Here is a 22,109-nt window from a genome sequence, read left to right as displayed (position 1 = left end):
ATAATTATAAAAATTGCATCTTAGGTATGTGATTTGGTTTTCTTACAGAAAATGTGATTAGAAAAATATTTGTTGTTTTGTGTGTTTCATTAAATTCTTGTGTATCTATACATTGCAGTCGGCCTAGGAGAAAAGCTGATACTGTCTTTAGAGGACAAAAGATATGTTGTTGAAGCCAGACTATATTTTTCTGAGATTTAAACTGTAAACTCAATACAGGCTGCTCTAGGCACTTGCATATTTTGCAAGGCAGAGAAATACCATATTTTGGTTTCTTTTGTACTTAAACTGAAACAATTGCATGTTGTCCTTGTTTGATTTGAAGACTACTTCAGCAGTCACTGGCAGTGTTGTGACACCAAACAGTTTAGCTAATATATTTAAAATTGAAAACCTGGGAGAAAAATAAAAGAAAATTAGTCATTGCTAATGATATTAAAATTTAGTGCCTTTACAACTTATATCTCTGAGTTAATATTTCTAAGGTGTTACTTCTGAGTTTTTAATAAAGAACTAAAGGAGTATACTTGTCATTTATTTCTGAATTTACGTAAGTCTCTTTTTGTAGCTCCTTACAACAGATAAATGATACACTTTGCGTGTGACTAGCGACTTCCTCTTTTCTTTACAGTTAACAAATTCTTGTTTGGAGTTTTCTGATGGGGTGAGGGGAAAAGAATAAGAAGAGATTGTTCTGAATATGATTATTTTCTGTTTCAGATTTGTAGCTGATTGTTCACATGTGTCCAGGGGGAGATGAAGTACATTGCATCCTGCATAGTTTGGCTTTGTATGGCAGTCTTCCTCCTCCTTCCTGTTTCTACTTCTGTGGCTGTCAGTGACCAGACAGGTACTTCCATTTTTCTTGCCCATCACAGACCAAAGGCATAAATCTCAGTACTGAACAAATTCGAACAAATAATGGCAGTACATGGAAAATAAGCAGTACGAGCAGATAAAATTATACAAGAATTTTTTTAATCTCTCTTTTAAAAAGTCTAAGTTTGAAGCAGTTCCAAAGCAGCCTTTCTCTTTCCTGTGCTTGGAAGTTTCATGTTTGGAAGCAGCTGTAGTTCCTAGGAGTTTTGTTTTGTACTTTTTCAACTTACCATACAAAACAAGATTCTAAATCAGAGCTTGCAAAACTTTTGTGAACAAAATCATGTGGCTTTATTAGAGCACATCAGTGATCACATTGACCTAAACAACCTAACGCTCATGTTAACCTCACTTAAACTTAATCCCCAAACCAGGTCATACATTTCACAGATGTAGAGTTAGACAAAACCTTGTGCCTAAGAAGACAGGGGAAAGGAATATAGTGATATTGTTTAACCTAAAAGCTGTTACCAGTCTTCTATGAATTTTCTCATACTTCCCTGTTTTCTTCTTTCTCTTACTGTCCACATGTTATCTAGCTCTCTCACTTAAACTCTACATAGACTCTCCAGTGTGGTAAATTCTGTCTTAAGGGCACGTCACGTGTGCTTGTAGAATAAGGAATTGTCAGTTTTCTAGAATTGCTCAGCCTCAGCACGTACCTCAACTTTCTAGAACTTTCCTGTAGTTATTAGCAAGGAGAACATGCTTGTTGCTATTTAAAGAGAAATGAAAAGAGTTCTTTTTCATTAATTTTTTTAGAAAATGAAAATTATTTTTAGTAATGCTGTTTTTCCAGAAACCAGATGAAAGATAATAGAAGCTATACAGATACAACAACTTTGAATCTCTGTACCACGTTTGAAACTCAGGCCCAAGAAATTTAAAAGTCAATGACTAGGATAATAATCCTTTTACTACTCCTGGAAACAATAAATAGTAATATTTAATAAATAATAAGTGTAATGTGTGGGCTCTAAGGTAAGAATAATGAGTTGCGAAGAGTCTGAATTTAAGTCAAAGACTTTTTTGCCTTATATTTTTAGGGCAGCAAGGCTAAGTGCTCTACTGATGAATTCTTAACCCCTGTGAGAGAGTGAGCCTGCATCATAGCTGTACAGTCATTCTCTTTAGCTGTCTGAAAGAAGCAAAATAGGTTGTCTTCTCTGTTGTTGCTAGCTGGTGGACTGCAGAAGGGAAGTTTCTGAAGTGCTAAAAGGGTATGAGTGCAGACGGTTCCCTAACAATATAAATGAATAAATGGAAACTTCAAAAATATTAAAACAAAATGCCAGGAAGCATTGTTGCTTTTATATTCTTTTCTTTCCCCTAATGAAAAGATGTCCTAGTAGAAGGTGAACCAGTCATAGAAGATGTGACAGAGACACTGAACTGCTAATAAATGGTGTATCTGAACTGTACATTACATTGTTAGAAGTTTGTGGCTAGGCAGCCAGCAGGGAAGTTGCAGTTTTCCTTAACCTGATTGCCACAAATGGATCAAATATGGGTCAAATTGAACCGCTGGGAAGAAGAGGAGAGATTGAACCTTTCCTGAGAATAAATGATGGTGTGCAATTGAGAGAGGCTTCTGCAGTTTGAGGTGATACAGGCAGATGGTGAGGAATAACAAGTAGATAGCTGCCAGCTTGAGCAGCTCTGCCAACAGCAGGGAATAGGCTGAGAGTGAAGCCTCAAGTTGATAACAGGAAAGAGACTCTTCTAGAGACTGAAGGGATGGTTACTGTCCAAAAAAGAAATACAAGTTATAGACAAGAAAGCAGGAGCTGAGAAAGAAGAGACCCTGCAACGGTGCAGCGGTAAGGGGTACAGGTGTGTCTGTAAGCCTTTTGTTAATCTGCCCTGTTCAGACTGAACTGAGTACTCTGTGTTGCAAAGTTGTCTCATTCTAGTTTGGTAATTTGTACGCAGATGAATCTGTTACAAATTGGAAATGTGCTCACTTCAAGAAGAGAGAAATATCTAAGCTCCTGTGTCCCCGTCCCCCCCTCCCTTCCATTAACTGGCTCTTTCATGGGCCTTTGTTCTCTCCCATGTACCAGTTCTGTTTGGATCAGCATCAGTCCTTCAGGATCTGCCTAGGCAATCCTTTTGGTTTTCTTCCTTCAACAACATACGCATAGCATTTATTTCTTGCTGTGCTAATATGAAAGCTTTTCCAGCAAAGCCCTTTTAGATAGGATCTTGGATTATTGCATTTACATCCTGAAATTTCTCACCTGATCTACTTGAGTCTAAAGGAATGGCCTTCAAATGCAGAGAAAAGTGTAAATTAACTTTAATTTGAAGGGGGGGCAGGGGGAAGAAGTGTGTTAGGGGAAGGAAATCTCTTGTGCAAGAAAAAGGATTAACTTGTGTGCATATGTAGGGGAGAGCTTTCTGAGCTGGCATTCTGAATATACTTTGGGACTTATTCATTGGGTCAATATTGTAATACATAAATACCGAGATTGGAAAAAAATGTCAGAGAGTGACGGAGTATGCTGGATCTTCTTGGAGCAGTCCTCCTTAGGCTCTGAATGTGTGCCAGTAACCATTAGATTCACATCAAGGATTTCTTTCAGTTCTCACTTGTCCAGAGGTTTTGATATGCTAACTGTTCATCAGAAGGAAGCACTCACTTCTAATGACAGAATATAGCAAATCTGACGGAGAGGGTTCAGGAGTTCTCCACAATCATGTTTTTGATCTGACTTCACGAATATTTTCTTTATGTTGTCAGCTTACATTTTTTTATCATTGGGAACATTTGGGTTTGGAGCGTCACATGAGCTCTTTCTGTAGTGACACATGAAGTTCTAATTTGATCATTCCTGAATGCTTCATATTAAGAATATTAATATTTTGTCTCATTCCCAGATCATTGCTGCTTTTTCAGCTTTCTTTTACAATTACTGTTTTTCGAAGTCACTTGCTAACCCATGAAAAATGTAGTATAAACAAAGTCCTGGGACTGTCAAGCATGGTGAATTTCCATTGCCTTTTGATGTGGAATGTGTTGTGAAAAGTATTGGCTCTAGATCATAATTTTAGATAGGCACTTTAACCCAAATATACTGAGTGGTTTCAAGTATGCAAATCAGTTCAGCTTTTTGATTTTCATGTTTTAGTATGGTTAGATACTTCTCAAAATCAGGATAATGACTCTACAGTAACTCTCATATACAATGTATTCATATTCTTAATATTTTGCATATTTAAGGTTGGATCCACAAACTATTGTTAGCATTGCAGTATTTAAGTGACCCTGCCGCCCTTGGATTCCTTAACTAGTAGTTAAACACTAAGTCTTCTTGGGCAGTGAATAAGGAGCTTTAGGTATCCGTAAGAATGTGGTTCGTGAAAGCCTGCATGCTGTGGAAAGCCACTTCAGCTAGTAAGTAGCACGTAAGAGAGATCTCAGATCACAAAGGGGAACATTCTCAGCTACGCATATGCTCCCAGTGTGAAGCCTGTAAACTAGATCAGCCCATTTTTTTTTTTTATGGAAAGGTAGAGAAAGAAAAGAACATCAACTCCTACAGCCAAGATATTCACCTGGGATATCATAGAATCATAGAATAGTTTGGGTTCGAAGGGACCTCCAAAGATCATCTAGTCCAACCCCCCTGCAATGAGCAGGAACATCTTCAACTAGATCAGAGCCGCATCCAACCTGACCTTGAATGTTTCCAGGGATGAGGCATCTACCACCTCTCTGGGCAACCTGTTCCAGTGTTTCACCACCCTCATCCTAAAAAATTTCTTCCTTATATCTAGTCTGAATCTACGCTCTCTTAGTTTAAAACCATTACCCCTCATCCTGTCGCAACAGGCCGTACTAAAAAGTCTGTTCCCATCTTTCTTATAAGCCCCCTTTAAGTACTGGAAGGCTGCAATAACGTCTCCCGGAGCCTTCTCTTCTCCAGGCTGAACAACCACAACTCTCTCAGCCTGTCCTCATAGGAGAGCTGTTCCAGCCCTCTGATCATCTTCGTGGCCCTCCTCTGGACTCGCTCCATCAGGTCCATGTCTTTCCTGTGCTGAAGACTCCAGAGCTGGACGCAGTACTCCAGGTAGGGTCTCACCAGGGCGGAGTAGACGGGCAGAATCACCTCCCTCGTCCTGCTGGCCACACTTCTTTTGATACAGCCCAGGATACAGTTGGCCTTCTGGGCTGCAAGTGCACATTGCCGGCTCATGTCCAGCATTTCATCCAGCAGTACCCCTAAGCCCTTCTCCGCAGGACTGCTCTCAATCCCTTCATCCCCCAGCCTGTATTGATACCAGGGGTTGCCCCGACCCATGTGCAGGACCTTGCACTTGGCCTTGTTGAACCTCGTGAGGGACCTCAAGACAAAATTCTTGAGCTTGTCCAGGTCCCTCTGATTGGCATCCTGTCCCTCAGGCGTGTCACCTGCACTACGTAGCTTGGTGTCGTCTGCAAACTTGCTGAGGGTGCACTCGATCCCAAAGTCTATGTCATTGATGAAGATGTTAAACAGTACTGGTCCCAATATAGAGCCCTGAGGGACACCACTCATCACCGATCTCCATCTAGACATTGAGCCATTGACCCCTACCCTCTGGATGCGACTGTCTGACCAATTCCTCATCCACCAAACAATCCACCCATCAAATCCATCTCTCTCTCCAATTTAGAGAGAAGGATGTTGTGGGGGACCATGTCAGAAGCCTTACAGAACTCCAGATAGATAACATCTGTAGCTCTTCCCTTGTCCACTGATGTAGTAACTCCATCATAGAAGGCCTCTAGGTTGGTCAGGCAGGACTTGCCCTTGTGAGCTGGCTGTCTCAAATAATATGAAGTCCTGTTTTTCCCTACCTACTCTTCCTCATGGGAGAATCCAGTTCTTCGGGCCTAGCATGAGCATCATAATACTTGAACTCCATTGGTATGGATTTCTTAATCCTGCCTGCCAAAGCTGTTATATTATTTCCATAACCATCTAAATAGTCACCAGGCTTGGAGTTGACTTCTTTCCTATATCAACAAAGTTGCAGATTCAGTCTCCTTCACTCTTCTTCCCACCCTTGTCTTGATTAACAGATATATTGTAACGTAATATGACGTGGCTTACAGACTAAAAAAGGAAAACAAAAAAAAAATCACACCTGATTTTCTGGTACCTCTATACATGAGGCTACAGGTATGTAGGAAATCTGAATTCTTGGCCCTGTTTGAAAGCAGACCAGCTGGGTCTGCTTATCTTCAGTACAAATACCTTTGAGACGGACTCGTTGGATGTCATTGCTGACACTTGCAGGTATGTCACACACTCTGAAGAGGTTTCCTATGTCTATATATTTATGAAGCCTGATCCAGTAAGAGTGTGAGGCAAATCCTAGCTAATATGGGTTTCTGCTTGAAGCTTGAGTCTGACGTAGGATGTGGGTATATGTTAGGTGGGGCTTTGCTGTTTGGCCACGTTCATTTGGTCTGTCATGCTTACTGATGGAAACTTTGGTACCCTTGCAATGTGCACGTCCGTGATGTTAGATGGCAGCTGAAAACTTCACCTGAACATAAAGTTTAATTATAAAGTAGCAGATAGGTACTTGTAAAGTGAATCTAGCCATTACAGGTTACACTTGATCTGGAGGAGCCAAGAGTGCTTATTGGAAGCTACAGTTCCCAGTCAGGAAGTGCACACAAGAGATGTCTGTAAGAGCGAGACTGAAGCATGCACCGGAGTCTTCTCTGTCCTCATTTGCACGGAAAGGAAAACTGAGCATGGGGCCTAGATGGAAGCTGCAGTGTGCTTCAACAGGTGCCCTGATCATTCCAGGAATTCAGAACATGCCATCGCATGTTGCCGCAGATATGTCTAGATGCAGTGACGTTATTTTTTTTACATAATGCTATCAAAAACAACAACAAAAAACTCTGACTAGCATCTTATTAGGGAGACAGAAGATCGGTAGTCTGTGATATATCTACTTGAGCTGCATAAATACGTATTTTTGAAGTTATCAGGTTGATTTTATAATAATAAGCTCCTACGTAGAGCTCATTGATTTCTGAAGATTGAGGTCTGTAATTTGTCCTGTGGATAGGTGATCTCATTAGTTTATAGGTATGTTAACTTGAGCTTTGAGATCACCATTTTAATATGAATTGTTGACTTCTAATCCAGACAGACCCAGTTTTATCACGTGCAGAGCAATCTAGTGTTTAAATGTAAGTTCGTTCTTTTTACTGCTTCATCAGTTTTATAGTAATGTATTCTAATAGGGCAGGTAGGTGCATGGTTTCTGTGCCTGGATTAGCAGTAAGGGTTTGTCTTGTTCTTTTTCTGTCCTAAATGTCTTCATGTAGATATTCTAATTCAGCTACCCACAGGATGAATGGGTAAACCGTCTGTTTTGTCTCAGGCCAAAGAAAATTTAAAGATCTGCCAGCAGTACTAAAAATCTTGGAAGCAGCTAACTTTTTGACTGTACAAACTGTAACTGTAAAAAGAATTTTCATCAATCTATAGCAATGAAAGTTGTCAGTCTTGGTATGGAGAGGTTTTGGTTTTAATATTCTAGAGTTTTGCCTTAGCCCTCTGGTAGAAAGAATAACATTGGGCTAAAGGAGTGCATCAGCAGCATGAGATAGAAGAAGATTCATAGTAACCCTCTCAGTTCTTCTGGGGATATGGAATACAACCAAATAAGTAACGCTTAAATGGCCTGTCTATGCTGTGACTGTTACGCCACTGATAAAAACAGGTCCACAGTCCAGTCTGTGGCATGTGAGGAATTGTTGCTATCATCTGGATAACACAGAAATTAAGGCTTGAGTCTTTATTTGGGCTTGGAAGAAAGTGACTGGGGGGAATAAGCTAAAACTCCCTTGTCTTTCGCCACTCAGCCCTCATGCAAGTTAATGCTGAAAAAAAAAAAAGCACAGTTGTGTCCCAGGTTCTGTAGAGCTTACTACAGCAGTTCAAGGTAAAATCAGCAATAAGTAATATCTGGCTGCTCTTATTATAAGTACTGTAAAGTAATTTAACCAAAAAGGGAATCTGCCCCATAGTCTTTATTAAAAAGCCTTGGTTAGAAAACATGTAGATTTAAGAAAAACATTTGTCAAGGCATGTGTGATATGCTATTCTGGCTTCAGCCATAACAGGCTTCCTTTACGCCAATATATTTCTTATAGCTATACTTGTGTAAATCTACCATAACCACATTCATTGTTTTAGAGTGGCTATAGATAAAAGTCTATAGTTTAATAATCTGTATAAGTGATCGAAGGCTGAGGTTTTTAGATTAAAGGGTATCTAAGGTGAGCCTGTTTCTGTCCCAGAGAGTGTGTGTGTGTGTGTGTGTGTGTGTGTATCAAATGGTGTATTGAAATTGCTATGTTGGTATGTAATTCCAGTGAATGCTTTTCACACTACATAAAACTCCCTGCAAACCAAGAATGATGAAAGATTTCATTTCAGTTTCAGAGATTTCAATATGAATATTCTTTACAGTTCTGCATCTTTTTCTGGGGAAAGACAATTTACAGTGTTTTTAATGCATATATTTCATCTCATTTGTCATTAAACTTTATCTCTATAGGTAAATGCATGTATATACACATATTTATGTATATATATGAAGGAAAGAAAGAATACATTCTCTTAGAGCCTTAGAAATAAATTAATTTATGAGTGATGTTACTTGTAATTGTAGATTGCAGTTTAGATGTAAAGGACATGGAACTCAATGAATCTTATGAAAATATGTCTTCCACCTAGTCTGTTCTTTAAACAGTTGACATAGCTTTCATTAACCATGTTGTCAGGAGGTGTCTTTATATCTGTATTATATAATTTAGTTTCACTTTTACTGGTTATTTCCAATTAGCCATTCTTAATCCAGATCAAATACTGTAACACATTTAGTAGAATTTAAGACTTTTGAAGGATAATATGCTTTCTACATTACTACAGAATGAATGACAAGTATCCTATGCTTTAAGATTACAAATATAGCTATTTTGAATGCCAACTTTCAGTCTGGATGCTCTTGGAAATCTTTAAATATAGATGATTTCCAGGTTAATGGTAGGATATTCCTCCTTACTTTTTTTTATTGAACTGATACTTCAGAAAACCCCTCGACCGTCACTGTTCAGCAGCTTCAGATAGACCTTGGCCACTTTTTTAGTTGCGTCAGCTCAACATGGAGCTCTGTGCTTGATAAGTGCATGGGCTAAATCCTGCTTGTCATCTTCTGTTTGATGGTTTTATTAGGGTTTAGTGGGGCTATTTGCAAAGTTTGTTAAAGAAAGAGCCCTATTTCTGACCCATGCACAAAAGTGATATTTCTCTGTATTTGCTTCTTAAAAGTGTGTATTCCTGTGTGTATATGTAAAAAAAAAAAGAGAAGAAAGGACTTCATGCAAGTAAGATACTGCATATTAATAACACAGTGTTTGATCTAAGTGTTCAGTTAGATTTAACCTTAGAATTTACCATGTTCCAGATTTTAGAACATTCTGCTTGTTTACCTAAATACTTTGGTTCAGACTTAATCCCCTGTAAAGCTGCTTAATTTTCAACCTTTTTTTTTCCAAAATGTAAGTATTGCTTACATTGTTTATTATATGATATGATTATATCTTTGTTAATCCACACTTTGAAATTACTGTTCACTGAAGTAACAATAGATTCTCGTCATAGTAATCAAGCATTTATGCTTTATTGTTTCATGGTCATTAATGGGGGAAAAAGAGATTTTCTAATAATATAGCCAGAAATAAAAAAAACCCCACAACCTTAGAACAGTTGTTATTGCTTTATAGAGTATTGTAGATGGAAAGAGCTAGGTAAGAATTTAGTGTTTTTCTTCTGGTTATATTGTTCAAGTAGGCTTTAAACATAAACAGCTGAATTAAAATGTGATAAAATCTGTATCTGCTTGTATTATTAGAAGTGTAGTATGAAATCTGAAATATCATTGCTCTTATTTAGATTTTGTAATTTGGTTTATTGCTGTTTTTCATATCCTAAAGAAACAAAAAGAAACATTCCTGTTAATATTGCTATCACTGTCATGATAGTTTGTTCTGATTCATTTTTATTTGATAGAATTTTATGATAGATACTAAACTGTATTCTCTTGAAGGTGCAGTGTGTCCATTAATGAAAACAGTTGTCCGTCATCTCAAACAAATCAACAGAGACAGTCTTGGTGTTTCAGGTAAATGACTGTGTTAATATGGATATCTAAATTAATTGGCTAGTAGTGGATGTAATTATAGTCTGACTGAAACTGGCTTTAAAACTGAAAGGACAGTAGAGAATGCCACCCCCATGCTCCAGAAGCTGTTGTTGTTTTTAGGAAGGTAGGGTTAAAATCAGAACATGTTGTTCTTGGAAAGTATTGGTTCAAGTTCTGCAGCCACACTCATTTCCGTTGTTGTTCCCAAACATCCTTCGTTCTTATCAGTTCAGATGATAAAAGGAAATAATGAATGCATTTCTCAGGTTGCAAAGTCATCTACTGAGTGAATTTTGCACTGATAGTTTCTCTGTCAATAAAATGAATATTGGAAGTTTCTCTGACTTAAAGTACTGGTTTTCAAAACAGCTTGCCAGTCTGTACACTAGACAGTCACCAAACATGCTAAACGTCAGTATTTACTTCCGTTTTTTAAATTCCATTAAATAAACTAAACCATTGTATCGTATTTCACAGGGTTTGATCTGGCAGAAAGCTTTTCTTTGAGGCAAACATCTTGTGGACGGGAAAAAATCTGTTTTAAACTGGGAAGCGCACCTCTCATCAGAGACACAAAGTAAGTAAGATACTACTTTCATCCTAAGTCTTTAAAAGACAGAGCTCAGACTAAATGCTACTAATGAACTGAAACACTGAGCAGTGTATTCAAAGGATGCCACAGAAAGACAAGTATGTCTGTTTTCAGGCATTTTCATCTGTAACAGTTTTTTCTTCAGGAAGCGTTTTGATTCAGGTGTGTTTTTCTTCTGGAATCTGGTAGAAAGTTAATTGCGAATATCTTTTTCTCAAATCTTGATTCTGATACTGAAAACTCTACTTACTGTTTATACATAAATATTTATAGAACAAAGGAAACAAAGAACTTTCATGGTATGACAGGAAGTGTTATACTAATCTTTCCTCAGTGAAATTGGCTGTCCTCTCTCTCATTACTACTGGCAGGATTAAAAAGAGAGAGCGTCACCATTTCCTTAAACGCTGTATTTTCATGCATTTTTTTTTTTCACAGTGGAATTGGCATCTTGCCTTTCAGCAGGAACAGAATGGTGGGTACTCAGTGTAGAGGTGAAACTAGGCAGCATCCTATTCCGACACAGGATGGGATGAAAGGCAGAGACTGCATGAAAAATCAAAAGGAAGGTGAAAGAGAGTAAGTCACAATGGGATTGGGTGGATTTAAGTTTGCACGAGGACAAGGAAATGGCAAGAAGCAGCTAGGAATGTAGTTTCAAGTTCCCCATGCTCAGTGGAGAGAGAGAGAGAGAGAGGATCACCTCAGAGCTTCTTGGTTGAGATGTGCTCCGAGTCATGGGACTGTGGTTTCTGTACAGCATGTTCCTGTGATGACGAGGGAAGCAACTGTATTCCCGTGTCTTCAGGTTGGGTATTCTCTGTTGCAAGAGGTCTGGCTCCAGCTTGCCTAGGAAAAAATACACCCAGCCCTTGGACTTCCCCTTTGCTTGGATCCTGGGCAGAGCAAAGAGGGGCTGTGGGTAGCATGCAGCCAGGGGAGAGGGAGAAGAGAGGAGTCGGAGGCATCCAGACACAAAAAAGTGGTCTTTAAGAGAGAATGATGAAAGAAATAGGACCTAAATATTGTAGATTACTAGGTAGTTTCTAAGTTTTTCTGAGGCATTAGATACTATAAATGTAAATTTTTATGCTTGTGCAATTCTGCAAAGTAATACAAAGTAATCATTGTCTTTTTTTTAAATACCTTGGACATTAGCTATTGAAGAAAAAATGACTAGATAAAATTACTTGACAACAGAGTGTGCTCTATTTTTATTAGGGCCTTCCCAGTATTATCAAGATTGTCTTTAGAAGAGGAACGAGTAAAATTAGGTACCACCCATACATGCCTTTACTAAAAATATTTTGAAAGTTTGTCAGTAAGAAAACTTTTTTTTTTTTAAATCCATTATACATTTTTCAGATTTTTACAGATTTTCTTCAATGGATGGGAATTTGAGGGAAATGTGAGACTATAGAAGAGTAGAAAATCCAGGCAATATCAAAAAATGTGGGGCAATTTTCCTTTAGGAATGAGAAGCTAAGTAGTGCTTTGTGTGCAGTGAAATGCATACTGCAAGTTGACTTACTTTATTCTGAAACTGTGAGAGAATCAATGGCAAAAATGGAGTGAGAGGAGCTAGAAATTGGAAAAGGGTGAATTATTTAAAATCCATGTTACTTTGAGGGAAAATTAATTATCCAAAAGGATTGTTTTCTAAGAATTCGGTGTTTTTGGAAGGGGTCTGACAGGTGATCCTGAGGTTGAAAAGTGGAAAGCTTTTTTCCTAGCTTTTATTAGTAGGCATGAATACTAATGTCTGTGTTTTATTTTCTTCTTTTAAAAACGGTTTATTAGTGAAGGCAGTGAAAATGGGGAATTCACGTCATGGCTGATAGCTGTGGCTTAGCAAAGCCTTAACTTTTAGCGGTTGCAAGGAAAATATTTGAGAAAGACACAGTATTTTTTTTTTTTTAAACTTTATGGAGTGGGAGAGAAATCTAACAGATTTTTTTTCTGTATTTTATCTGTTCAGCTTTTTGGAGGGAGGATGAGTCTGAGACAAAAATGTTTTTCTTCATTTTCAGTGTAACTTGGGCAGGGGATAAAGAATTTCAGTAAAGGGTAGACCTGGAAGGCAGGTGGTTTGGCTTTAATGGTCTCTTGCTTCTCATGTTCCTCTCCCTCCCTGTTGTTTTCTTCTGTGTATCCTCATTAAAGAAAAACTAAAGAGAAAATCTTTCCAGTTTCCCCTGAAAATACGCATATCTAATGGATGAAAACTTCAGCTGGATGAAGCAACTGATTATCAATAAAATGCATAACTGCTAATGTATGGATATAGTTAGGCTGAAAATTAGTATCACATTATTGATGTTGATAAGGTACAAAATAAGCTTTTCAGTCAGCTTGCTGTGGAAGTAAATAGTACCTCTTACATATATCTTCCTGAATAAAAAAAGGGTTAAAAGTATTTTCAATAACATTCAAGCATTGAAGAATTTCCATTAAATCCTAGTTCTTCATGGCAATAGTCTTGCTCGTGCCTTTTTAACCTTTCTTCACAGAGAAATGCATGTCATAATTAAGAATAGAATTTACTTCTTTTATTCAATATGTTGAATATATAATAGCTTTCTGTTGTTGAGATAACACTTCAGACAAGATTTTTAAAAATTATTTGTTTAAAGTATTTTTGATACTCTTCTGAACTTCTGAGTTGGTTTTTAAAAATAAGGGCAATCAGGAGCACAAAGTCAGATTTTGACATGGTAGGGTTACAGTGAAGGATAGTCAGGAGCTCAGATATTTGTCATCATAATCTTATAATTTACTTTATCTCAGTTATCCATGTACAATATCTTGTAATTTATTATTTTTATTTAAATTTCCTTCTCTTACATTATGTCGGATTGTGTCGTTCCAGACCCCTTGTGTTATTAGATGCACAGAGGTTTTTAGGATCATTCTGCCTCAGAAAATATTTTAGTAGACGTGGTGTGCAGTAAGCAGCAGAACAGTGTTTGTTATCCATCCTGCAGGAAACTGAGAGTATCTGATTAAGCTGACTAGCAAGTATCAAGTAACTTGGCACATCTCCTCTTGCATTTCATTCATTCAGTTGTAGTGTGGGTAATAGAAAGCTATGCTGTGCCATTTTTCTTGTGTGATGCCATTTTGGTTTTTTTCAATGGACCTGGAGTAGTGTTGCACCTATTTATATGTTGTAAATAATTTACAATGCAGTGTCAGCTTGGGAAATTGATTATGTCTATTTATGTTGGATTTCAGTTGTATCTCTTATCTTTATCTCTTTTTGTGAGGGAGTTTTGTATGTATTTTGTCTTGTGATAGGAGATGGATAGTTTTTCTTAGGCTCCATGTGAATTACTACTAAATATTAATTTAATTCTAATAATATTTTCAGGATTAAAGAGTGATTTTTAAATTAAAATACTGTGAGTGAGTTACTGCAATTCTTACGTGGACATTAATAGAAGTTATTCCTGAGTAAAGTAGTATGACTGAGCCTTTGAATCCTAAAGAAGTTCACAGTAAAATACCATTACGCAGACAATCTAATTATATAGTCATAATAATAGTAATTGTATAATGTTTTAATTTTATTTCAATAAATACATTATGGAGTCGTATTTTGTTCGCTAGAGTTTAACACGTACTGTCTATGCAGTGTATTTGAATTTGGCATAGAGTTTGCTGACAAAAGCAAGGGCTCTGTGCTGATAGCAACTCCTTTAGATTTGCCAGCAGTATTCAGTACTTATGGACATGAGACCTTTTAGGTTAATCTTTGTTCTTTAGTTGCCTTAGAGTAAATAGCACTATGATGAAGTAATTTCACTGTCCTTCTCTAAAGATGCATCAGATGTCAGTTGTTCCTCATTCTCACTTTTCTGGGTTGCTGGTGGGCCAATTTTTTCTCTTCTGAAAGTGCCAATAAAGGAGATGGTAAGTTGGTTTCGGCTGAGTTTCAGAATGTTTCTGAAATGGATGTTTATGATTAGCAAATCTTAATGGCACAGTCATGGCTCTCTTATTTTGTAGTTTGTTTGGCTTGACAAACCATATTAATTTACTGAAGAGATTATCGTAGCTGGCTGTTAAATCATCTCAGAGTTACAGCAGTTGGGATTACTCTCACGACTTTTTTTAGAAACTCTTCCTCTTTTGGTGTAAGATTCTGCAAAAGAGCTTGGATTTTGACTGTATTTGGACTACTGAGCTCCATCAGCAATGTTGTCACTCACTGCTGCCAGAAGAGCTGTGGCTGTGGCTTGGGCCATATTTCAGAGAAAGTGTTTCACCTCTTTGTGATGTCTAGTTACTGGATGCAGAAATACTGTTCCCACTTCTGTCATTATATTCCAGGCTGGAGGATTCCTTCTGCTAAGAACAGAAATCAATGATGAAAGAATATTTATGTGGGGGTTTTTTGTTTGTTTTTAATGCTAACCTTTTTAATCGCAAAAAATGCATAGGGAATGGCATTTCCTAGAGCACAGCTGGCATCAAGCAAGGCAATTTCTGTGCTTACTGTTAGAAGCCTTTTCATAGCTAGCACTTTGCTCCCCAAAGGCACCTATCTCTGGGTGGCTTTGCAACCATTTACTTTGCTGTATGTTCTCTGGTTGTATCTGTTGAGACTTCTTTCTTCACCAAAATAATAAATACCAAGTTCCTTGCATATGACTTCAGCTGTCAGTGAATGTCCATATGGGCATGATTTTTAATTAGTTTTGTACGTGGCATGTGTTTTGGGCAGCGGAGTCAGGTTCAGCAGTCTTCTTGAAAAATATTATTAAGATACATATTAAGTAGTAGTATACCTATTTGTACTAATACAGTATAGAATGGATAGATGTGAAAATCACCAGATTCCAAAAGATTTCATCAAAAACTTTTAAAATATCTACTGAAAATGGCAATGAGGTGGCACCCCTGTTTGGAAGCAGTAGTTACAGTTATGCTAACCAGCTTTTTTATCTGTGCTTACACAAAATCCTGCTAGCTTTTGGTCTATTACAATATTAGATAGTTATGTAAGAAATCACCTCTCCCTTCCTATATCGCGTATTTATTTGAGGTCATTTGAGCTGTTGGAGCCAACAATGCTAAGACTGAAATGTCTGGTATTTTGGTTGCAGGGTATTTTCAAAAAAAGGGCCTTGTCTCTGGAATTTGCTTCCTGAGTGTGGGAGCCTGAATTTAGTACAAATCCTGATGCTTTCTTCAGGTCTTTCAAAGTAGTGGATCAGAAGCCGCAGTGATACAATTTTTCTTTCTCTGATTCTGGTTGAAAGGTACTGAAATTTTGTACTTTGTGTTTCTTTCCAGAAACTTGAAAACTTACTGCATTTTATAAATTAAAAAGAAGGATAATACAGGGGTTACTGTTGAAAGAACAAATTGGAGCTGTACCTACCATGTAAATACCAATTATTTCATTTCATAACTAAGGAGAAAACTGGGGCCTCTTACCATGAAAAATGATAAGACAATGCTTCTTTTAAAGGATGAACACATGTGAATGTCTTTTTCTGCATATTTGGGCTTGTTTCTACCTGACAATTTACAAGAAATATGCCAAGATCTTTTTATGAAATTTAAAATTCAGGCATTAATGGATTTTAATTGCTATATTGGGCTTGAATCATCCTATAATTTAACATGCAATTTACTATGAGGAAAGAATTGGGAAAGCAAAAGTAATGACAGAGAGGTGGCAGAGGGGAAGAGTGTATATAAAAATGTATAGTACTTACATTGAGAGGAGACTGTGAGGGAACAGAGAGAAGAAAAACTTTTAATTATGCCACTGACTGTAGCAAATCTGAATTCTTTGATCTGTAGTGTGTTCCTCCGACAGTAGAGCACTTAGTGTGGCAGCATCGTACCAGTTGAATTGGTAAGACAGTGTTGGATGAAGCAGACTGTTTCTTTTCTTTTTTTTTGCCCAGCAATGTTGTTCTTGCTGTAAAGCACTTGCAGATAAAGGGAAGGAGCTTTTGGGAGATGTGTACTTTAAGGGCACTGGTCCACAATGAGAGTGTGCAGGAGACCAGCAGTGTTTGTGTGGATCCCCCGTGTGCCTCACGGTTCAGGATGAAACTTAAGGCAGGCAATAAGCGAATCACAGAAGCACTGGATGAACAAATAGTAAAGGCAGTTTACTTTCCTTACTTAAAAAGCTTTCCTTAATTTGAAAAACATGTATTTCAGTTCAGATTAGTGTTGTTTTTTCCTGCTGCCTTTGTTTTAAAGGAGAAATCTGTCCAGCTAAGATGATTATTTGGAAGAAAATAAAATTAGGAGTTTACCTTCACAGCACTCCTCTCCAGCTCTCAGCCTCATCTCACTTCCTCCGCATCAGCATCTCTGGTCAGTGAGGCCAGCAGCTGATCCCCGTGGCTGTGTGATCTCCAGCAATCACAGCGGGGAAGGAGCAAGAACGCACTCCTGGGGTGGGAGGCAGCCTGCCGTTAGCTTAAGCAAACCCTGAAATTGCATGTTCAGTTTAATGGTTTAACCTGCCCTGTGGAAAACAATTCTGTTGTTCTGATTAAAACAGATGACATCTGCAATATCTAAGCAATTTCACTTTTGCTATGTACTCCTATATAGAATTCCTTTTTATTTTCATCTGACATGGATGCCAAAACTATTTTTCAGTTTTCTTATTGGGTAAGATAGCAAAACTTAAAAAAAACTTAAAACATACACTGTCATAGATAGCGCAATTGCTAGACAAAGTTAGTGTGTTATTAGATTTCTATATTCAGCACAAGCAATTTACGTGGATGGTTCCCTATGGCCCTTGTTCAAAAAACTGGACACAGATTCTTCCATAGGTTGTTCAATTTACCGGTATGTTAGCTGAAGAGAGCCTTAAGTGATGCTGGACTGTAGGGAACTTTCACAAGAGTTTACACATCTCTTACTCCCTGCCAAACATGCTGACTTTTAAAATCTTTGTAATGTTGTCTTGGTTTTCCTTGGCCATCTTTTTTGAAGAAAAAGTCCCCCAAAAGTGAGTACAAGATAGTACTATAAATCAATAAGGAGGATGCAGATCTAAGTCTGTAACAAGACCTGTGTTTGATAAGAACACTAGTCAGAATAGTCTTAGAACAAAAATACAGTTGCAAAATGAATAGTTGAAGTTTCTAAGAAATGCAGAGTAAATATGGGTATATACAGCAATGCTATATGTCACCACACAGAATTCAATGAAATGTACTGGATATAATGCATGCAGCTGAGGATAGACTGTAGCCCCCATATGTTGTAGTATAAAATTAGAGATTGAAAGATCATTTATCAGTTTTGCTGATTGGGCTGAGAGGATTAAAGTGTCTTTGTAAAATGCGTATAATTTCTCCAGCTGAAGCAGTGGTGCCATGTGCTTCAGAAGTCATTTGTCAGCAGACTGGAAAAAAAAAACACCCTAATAAACCGGGGGGTGTTATTATTATTTTTTTTTTTCCCCTGGCTTTTGTGATTTAACAGTTTGTGAAATGTAGTTTGCATTAGCTATACTGTCAGACATTCCTCCTCTTAACTAAAGTTGTACCTACAAAAAGGCGTTTGTGCTGATATATCTGTGTCTACACTGGGGCTTTGTTGTTTAAAGATGTCATAGAGATATCATTCCCTTCCCCCACCTTGCCTCTGAGTTTTTAGTTTTTCTGTCTAAAAATAGTTCATGGGCTCTCTCACAGTGGAACTGCCTGGTGCTTTTTTCATTACACTGATTTTCATTTATTTTCAGTTGTTTGTGAAAGATTTTTGGCCTCTAGCATTTCTCTGTGGTTAGCTCTTTTCAGTTTTTGTCATCATACCGTGAAACATTTTTTATTTGTAGAGATAAATTGCCAAATTTTTAAAAATACTTCTTTAATTTTGCATGAACAGTACAGTCCATGCCCTGGATTTTTCACTTGGAGGTCTGGGTATCAACTTGATTTCAGTCATAAGTGTACAGAGTTTGCTGATTGCAGCCTTGTCTCAAGTGAATATTTGTCATGTTACAAACTCATTTCAAAACTTGGAATGATTTAATGAACTTCAACATGAAGAACAGTCTGTAATCTGTAGAAACTACGTCCTGATGTACAGATATTGGTGTATTAACAGAACCATATGTAAAAGATCACGTTATTTTTTGATTTAGTCAATGTGACTAGTTGCAGAATCTCAGAACTCTATTAAAAAACAAAAAATCCTAAAAATACTCTGGGATTGAGCATGACGATACAGGCCTTGAATAACTTGTTGATAGTTCCTAATATGACATTAGGCTTTTAATTGTATGAAAATGCATGTATCTTTTATTTTAGGGATTAGGCTGCTGCTTATTGCTACACCTGTATTAGCAATGTTAACATTGAAGTCCTTGATAAACTTCGATTTATCTCTTTTACTTAGTTTTCTCTGTGAACTCTGCTGAGAGTTTAGTAAGAAATGTGTATGTTCATAGTCTGTGGTGAGCAGTGTTGATTACTCAAATACTGTTGAATGCATATCCCATAATAGCAATGGCTATTTTATGGCTAAGGAACTTGAGGTTTGCTTTGGACTACTGCTGAGAAGTAAAAACACAGATAGCATAATCAGGGTACTGTGACTCCACACGCCTTATTTTTTATCTTACTGGATCTGTCTCTGAGCAAGCAGTTCACAATACTAGATAACTGCCAGTTTAAATTAATCTATGAAACTAAACAAAAAAGATAATAGTATTCACCAGGAGCACATGCAATAACAGGGACTGTTTTTCAAGACTTGGGGGGGGAAAAGTACACTTCCAGGTCCAGTTCTTGCACTCAGGACCCTACATGCTGAATGCGCTTACTTTGAAGTACAGCACGTGCAATTGCACCATTAAATCATTGTTGTTGCTCAGGATTGACAGCTAGCAGCTGACTTATACAGGATTAGTAGATAATGCTCACTCATTTTATAGGTAAAGGTGTTATTTGGAAACAAGGTGTTTTGGGAGGGGAGTCTTCTAGTGCAGTAGGTTGGGTTTTTTTAAATATCTGTGAAATTAAGTCACTGAGAATTGAGAATGTTTAACATAGAATGAAACATCCTATATGAACTGTGGACAATATGTGATAAAGATGGTAATTCATAAGAATAATCATATGGACAGAGACATTGGAAGAAAACGTACCACAACAGGACCAAACATAGAAGGTAAGTTGTAGCGGTAGTTCAGTAACTGCATATGATGACTTGAATGTCTGAAAATGTTAGATGCAAGAAATGCCATCAGACATCTGTGTTTACTCAAAAAGGAGGATAGACTTTGAAATTATTTCTTACTTTTTATAGATTACTTTCGGCAGGATTTTCTTTAAGTTTAGGAAGTGATAAATGATTGTATTACTGTTTGTACGTGGAGACAGATACAGTATGCTACCAGGAAATTACATAAGCTTAAGATTGGTTTGTTGTGAAAGTGTTAGGAGCACTAAAAAAACACTTTGTGATTGAAGATAGCTGATATGATTTCATGGAAAGGAAAGTCATGACTCATTAACTAGTCAGAGTTCTTGAAAGACTGAAGAGTAATAACACAGCCTTGCTTCATTGCTCTCCTTAAGGACCAGTTAGCACTCTAATATGAATCCATATTATGCCTAAGATCACATTTTTTACAGCATCCTAACTTTTGTTACCACCATTAAATGTCATCTCTGTAAACAGCTAATGTTGGATTGATTTTGTTCTCATACACAAGTAAATGTGTACTCCTATCCAACTGGCTCTAGGTGGCCCTGCCTGAGCAGGGGGAGTTGGACCAGATGACCTCCAGAGGTCCCTTCCAACCTCAGCCATTCTGGGATTCTATTATAGACTATACTGTTAACAGATTTTTTTCCTTAAGAATATAGATTCCCATAATATTGGGTACTTAATTCCATTGTCAGCCAAGTACTTTATAGGGTAAGAGCGAATTCTGTTCGCAGCAGATGTTGTTTTTGTCATAGGACAGGGAGGGAACACAGTATTTCCTTTGTAAAACTTCCAAAATATTTCTTGCATCTCATTGCATGCTTAAATGTTACAATTTTATACAATGCAAAATATTGGTGATATTAGTGATATTTTCTTTACTGTCAGAACTCCTCCACACTTCATCTACTAGCCTGAGATTTGTGGTAGGTAATATGGTGTTCTTAGAATTTTCATCAGCAGTAAAGATTTCAATCTCAGCCTTACTGTTGAAAAATAAGATCCTTGTTCATTCTAGTTCTGTTACTTTCACATAGAAGTTACATAGATGATTCAATCTCAAGTTATAGTTGATGCATTGTTTTAATGCAAAGTTTTTGTACTGTGGAGCCTTCACTGTTTTGAGAAAAGTTTGTAAATTCTCAGCATATCAAGCTTCCTTGTTTGGATATAAGGCATCTGGCGTGTTTCCCTGGCCTGAGAAGGACTCCTGGTAATATCCAATGTTCTTTCAAGTTGGGTTTGGTGGGTTCTTTTGATGTGAAGCTTAGGAAAAATCTAAATAAAATGTTCATTGACTTATCCAAAGCTACCACTGCTTGAAGGCTCCTTTCAATACCTCTGTCTTGGGCCTAATGTAGGACCCCATCTCTCTTTACAAGTTTTTTTTTTTTGTTTTTCTCCTAGCCCTTTAAACGGAATACCTGGCCATTTCCCAGCTGGGTCTAATAGTAACAGGGTTAGCAAGTCACAGGTCCTTGGCCCATCCTGTTAAACATGGTTATGACTCAGCAGATAGCAATGCAATGTTGATATTTTTGAGCTTGATATATTTTAACCCCATTTAATCTGTAACTTACTAAAAATCTCATTATTACAGAAAGTGTGAGAGATGTGGGCTAATCTGTATGTACTCTTTTTTGTTGTTTGTTTTAAACTTGTCTTTAATTAGACAACTCATTTCTAAGTCCTGAGACTTCAGAAAAGTGATAATTTCCACTCTCTGAAAATGCTTTTAAGTCTCTCTATGTGATGCAAATTAATTTTTTGATCTTTTATTTTCCATATTCATTCACTTAGAATCCATGAATGTTAACAGTTTTTACAAACTGTAAAAGAGCACATTATTTATCTAATTATCCTTCAAATTGTAAGCAGAACACCAGGCTTAAATATTCATAGACTACTCATGCTGTGTGTAGGGGGTGTTAAAGCAAAAGCATGTTCTCTCTCTGTAGCTTCACTCTTGCAGCTGACAGAGCTACTTATTTCAGGTCAGACCCTGGTATCTGGTATCATTAACCTTCTTTCCTACTCCGGTCTCTTCTATTGGTAACTTAATCTTCACCACTTACGCTTTCTTTTTTGGGGGAGATCAGCTGGAACCAAGATGGGTAGATATATCCATCTATAACAGTGTTGTAGGCTGTAGTACCTTCGGTGTTGCCTGTGCTTTTTTCTGAAGCACTTCTTAGTGTGGCCTGCTTGT

General features: G+C 37.4%; 1 protein-coding gene across 1 annotated transcript in view; it reads left to right on the top strand.

The window, feature by feature from the left end:
• The first annotated feature begins 756 nt into the window (after positions 1–756).
• Positions 757–22,109, top strand: part of COL19A1 (collagen type XIX alpha 1 chain) — a 198,092-nt gene continuing 176,739 nt past the window's right edge. The window contains 3 exon segments of the mRNA XM_050893865.1: positions 757–850; positions 10,009–10,083; positions 10,582–10,681. Coding sequence (XP_050749822.1) covers positions 757–850; positions 10,009–10,083; positions 10,582–10,681 — 269 coding nt within the window.

Source organism: Gymnogyps californianus, chromosome 3 (assembly GCF_018139145.2).
Source record: "Gymnogyps californianus isolate 813 chromosome 3, ASM1813914v2, whole genome shotgun sequence".
NCBI lineage: Eukaryota > Metazoa > Chordata > Aves > Accipitriformes > Cathartidae > Gymnogyps > Gymnogyps californianus.
This window is presented reverse-complemented; position numbering and strand designations above follow the sequence as displayed.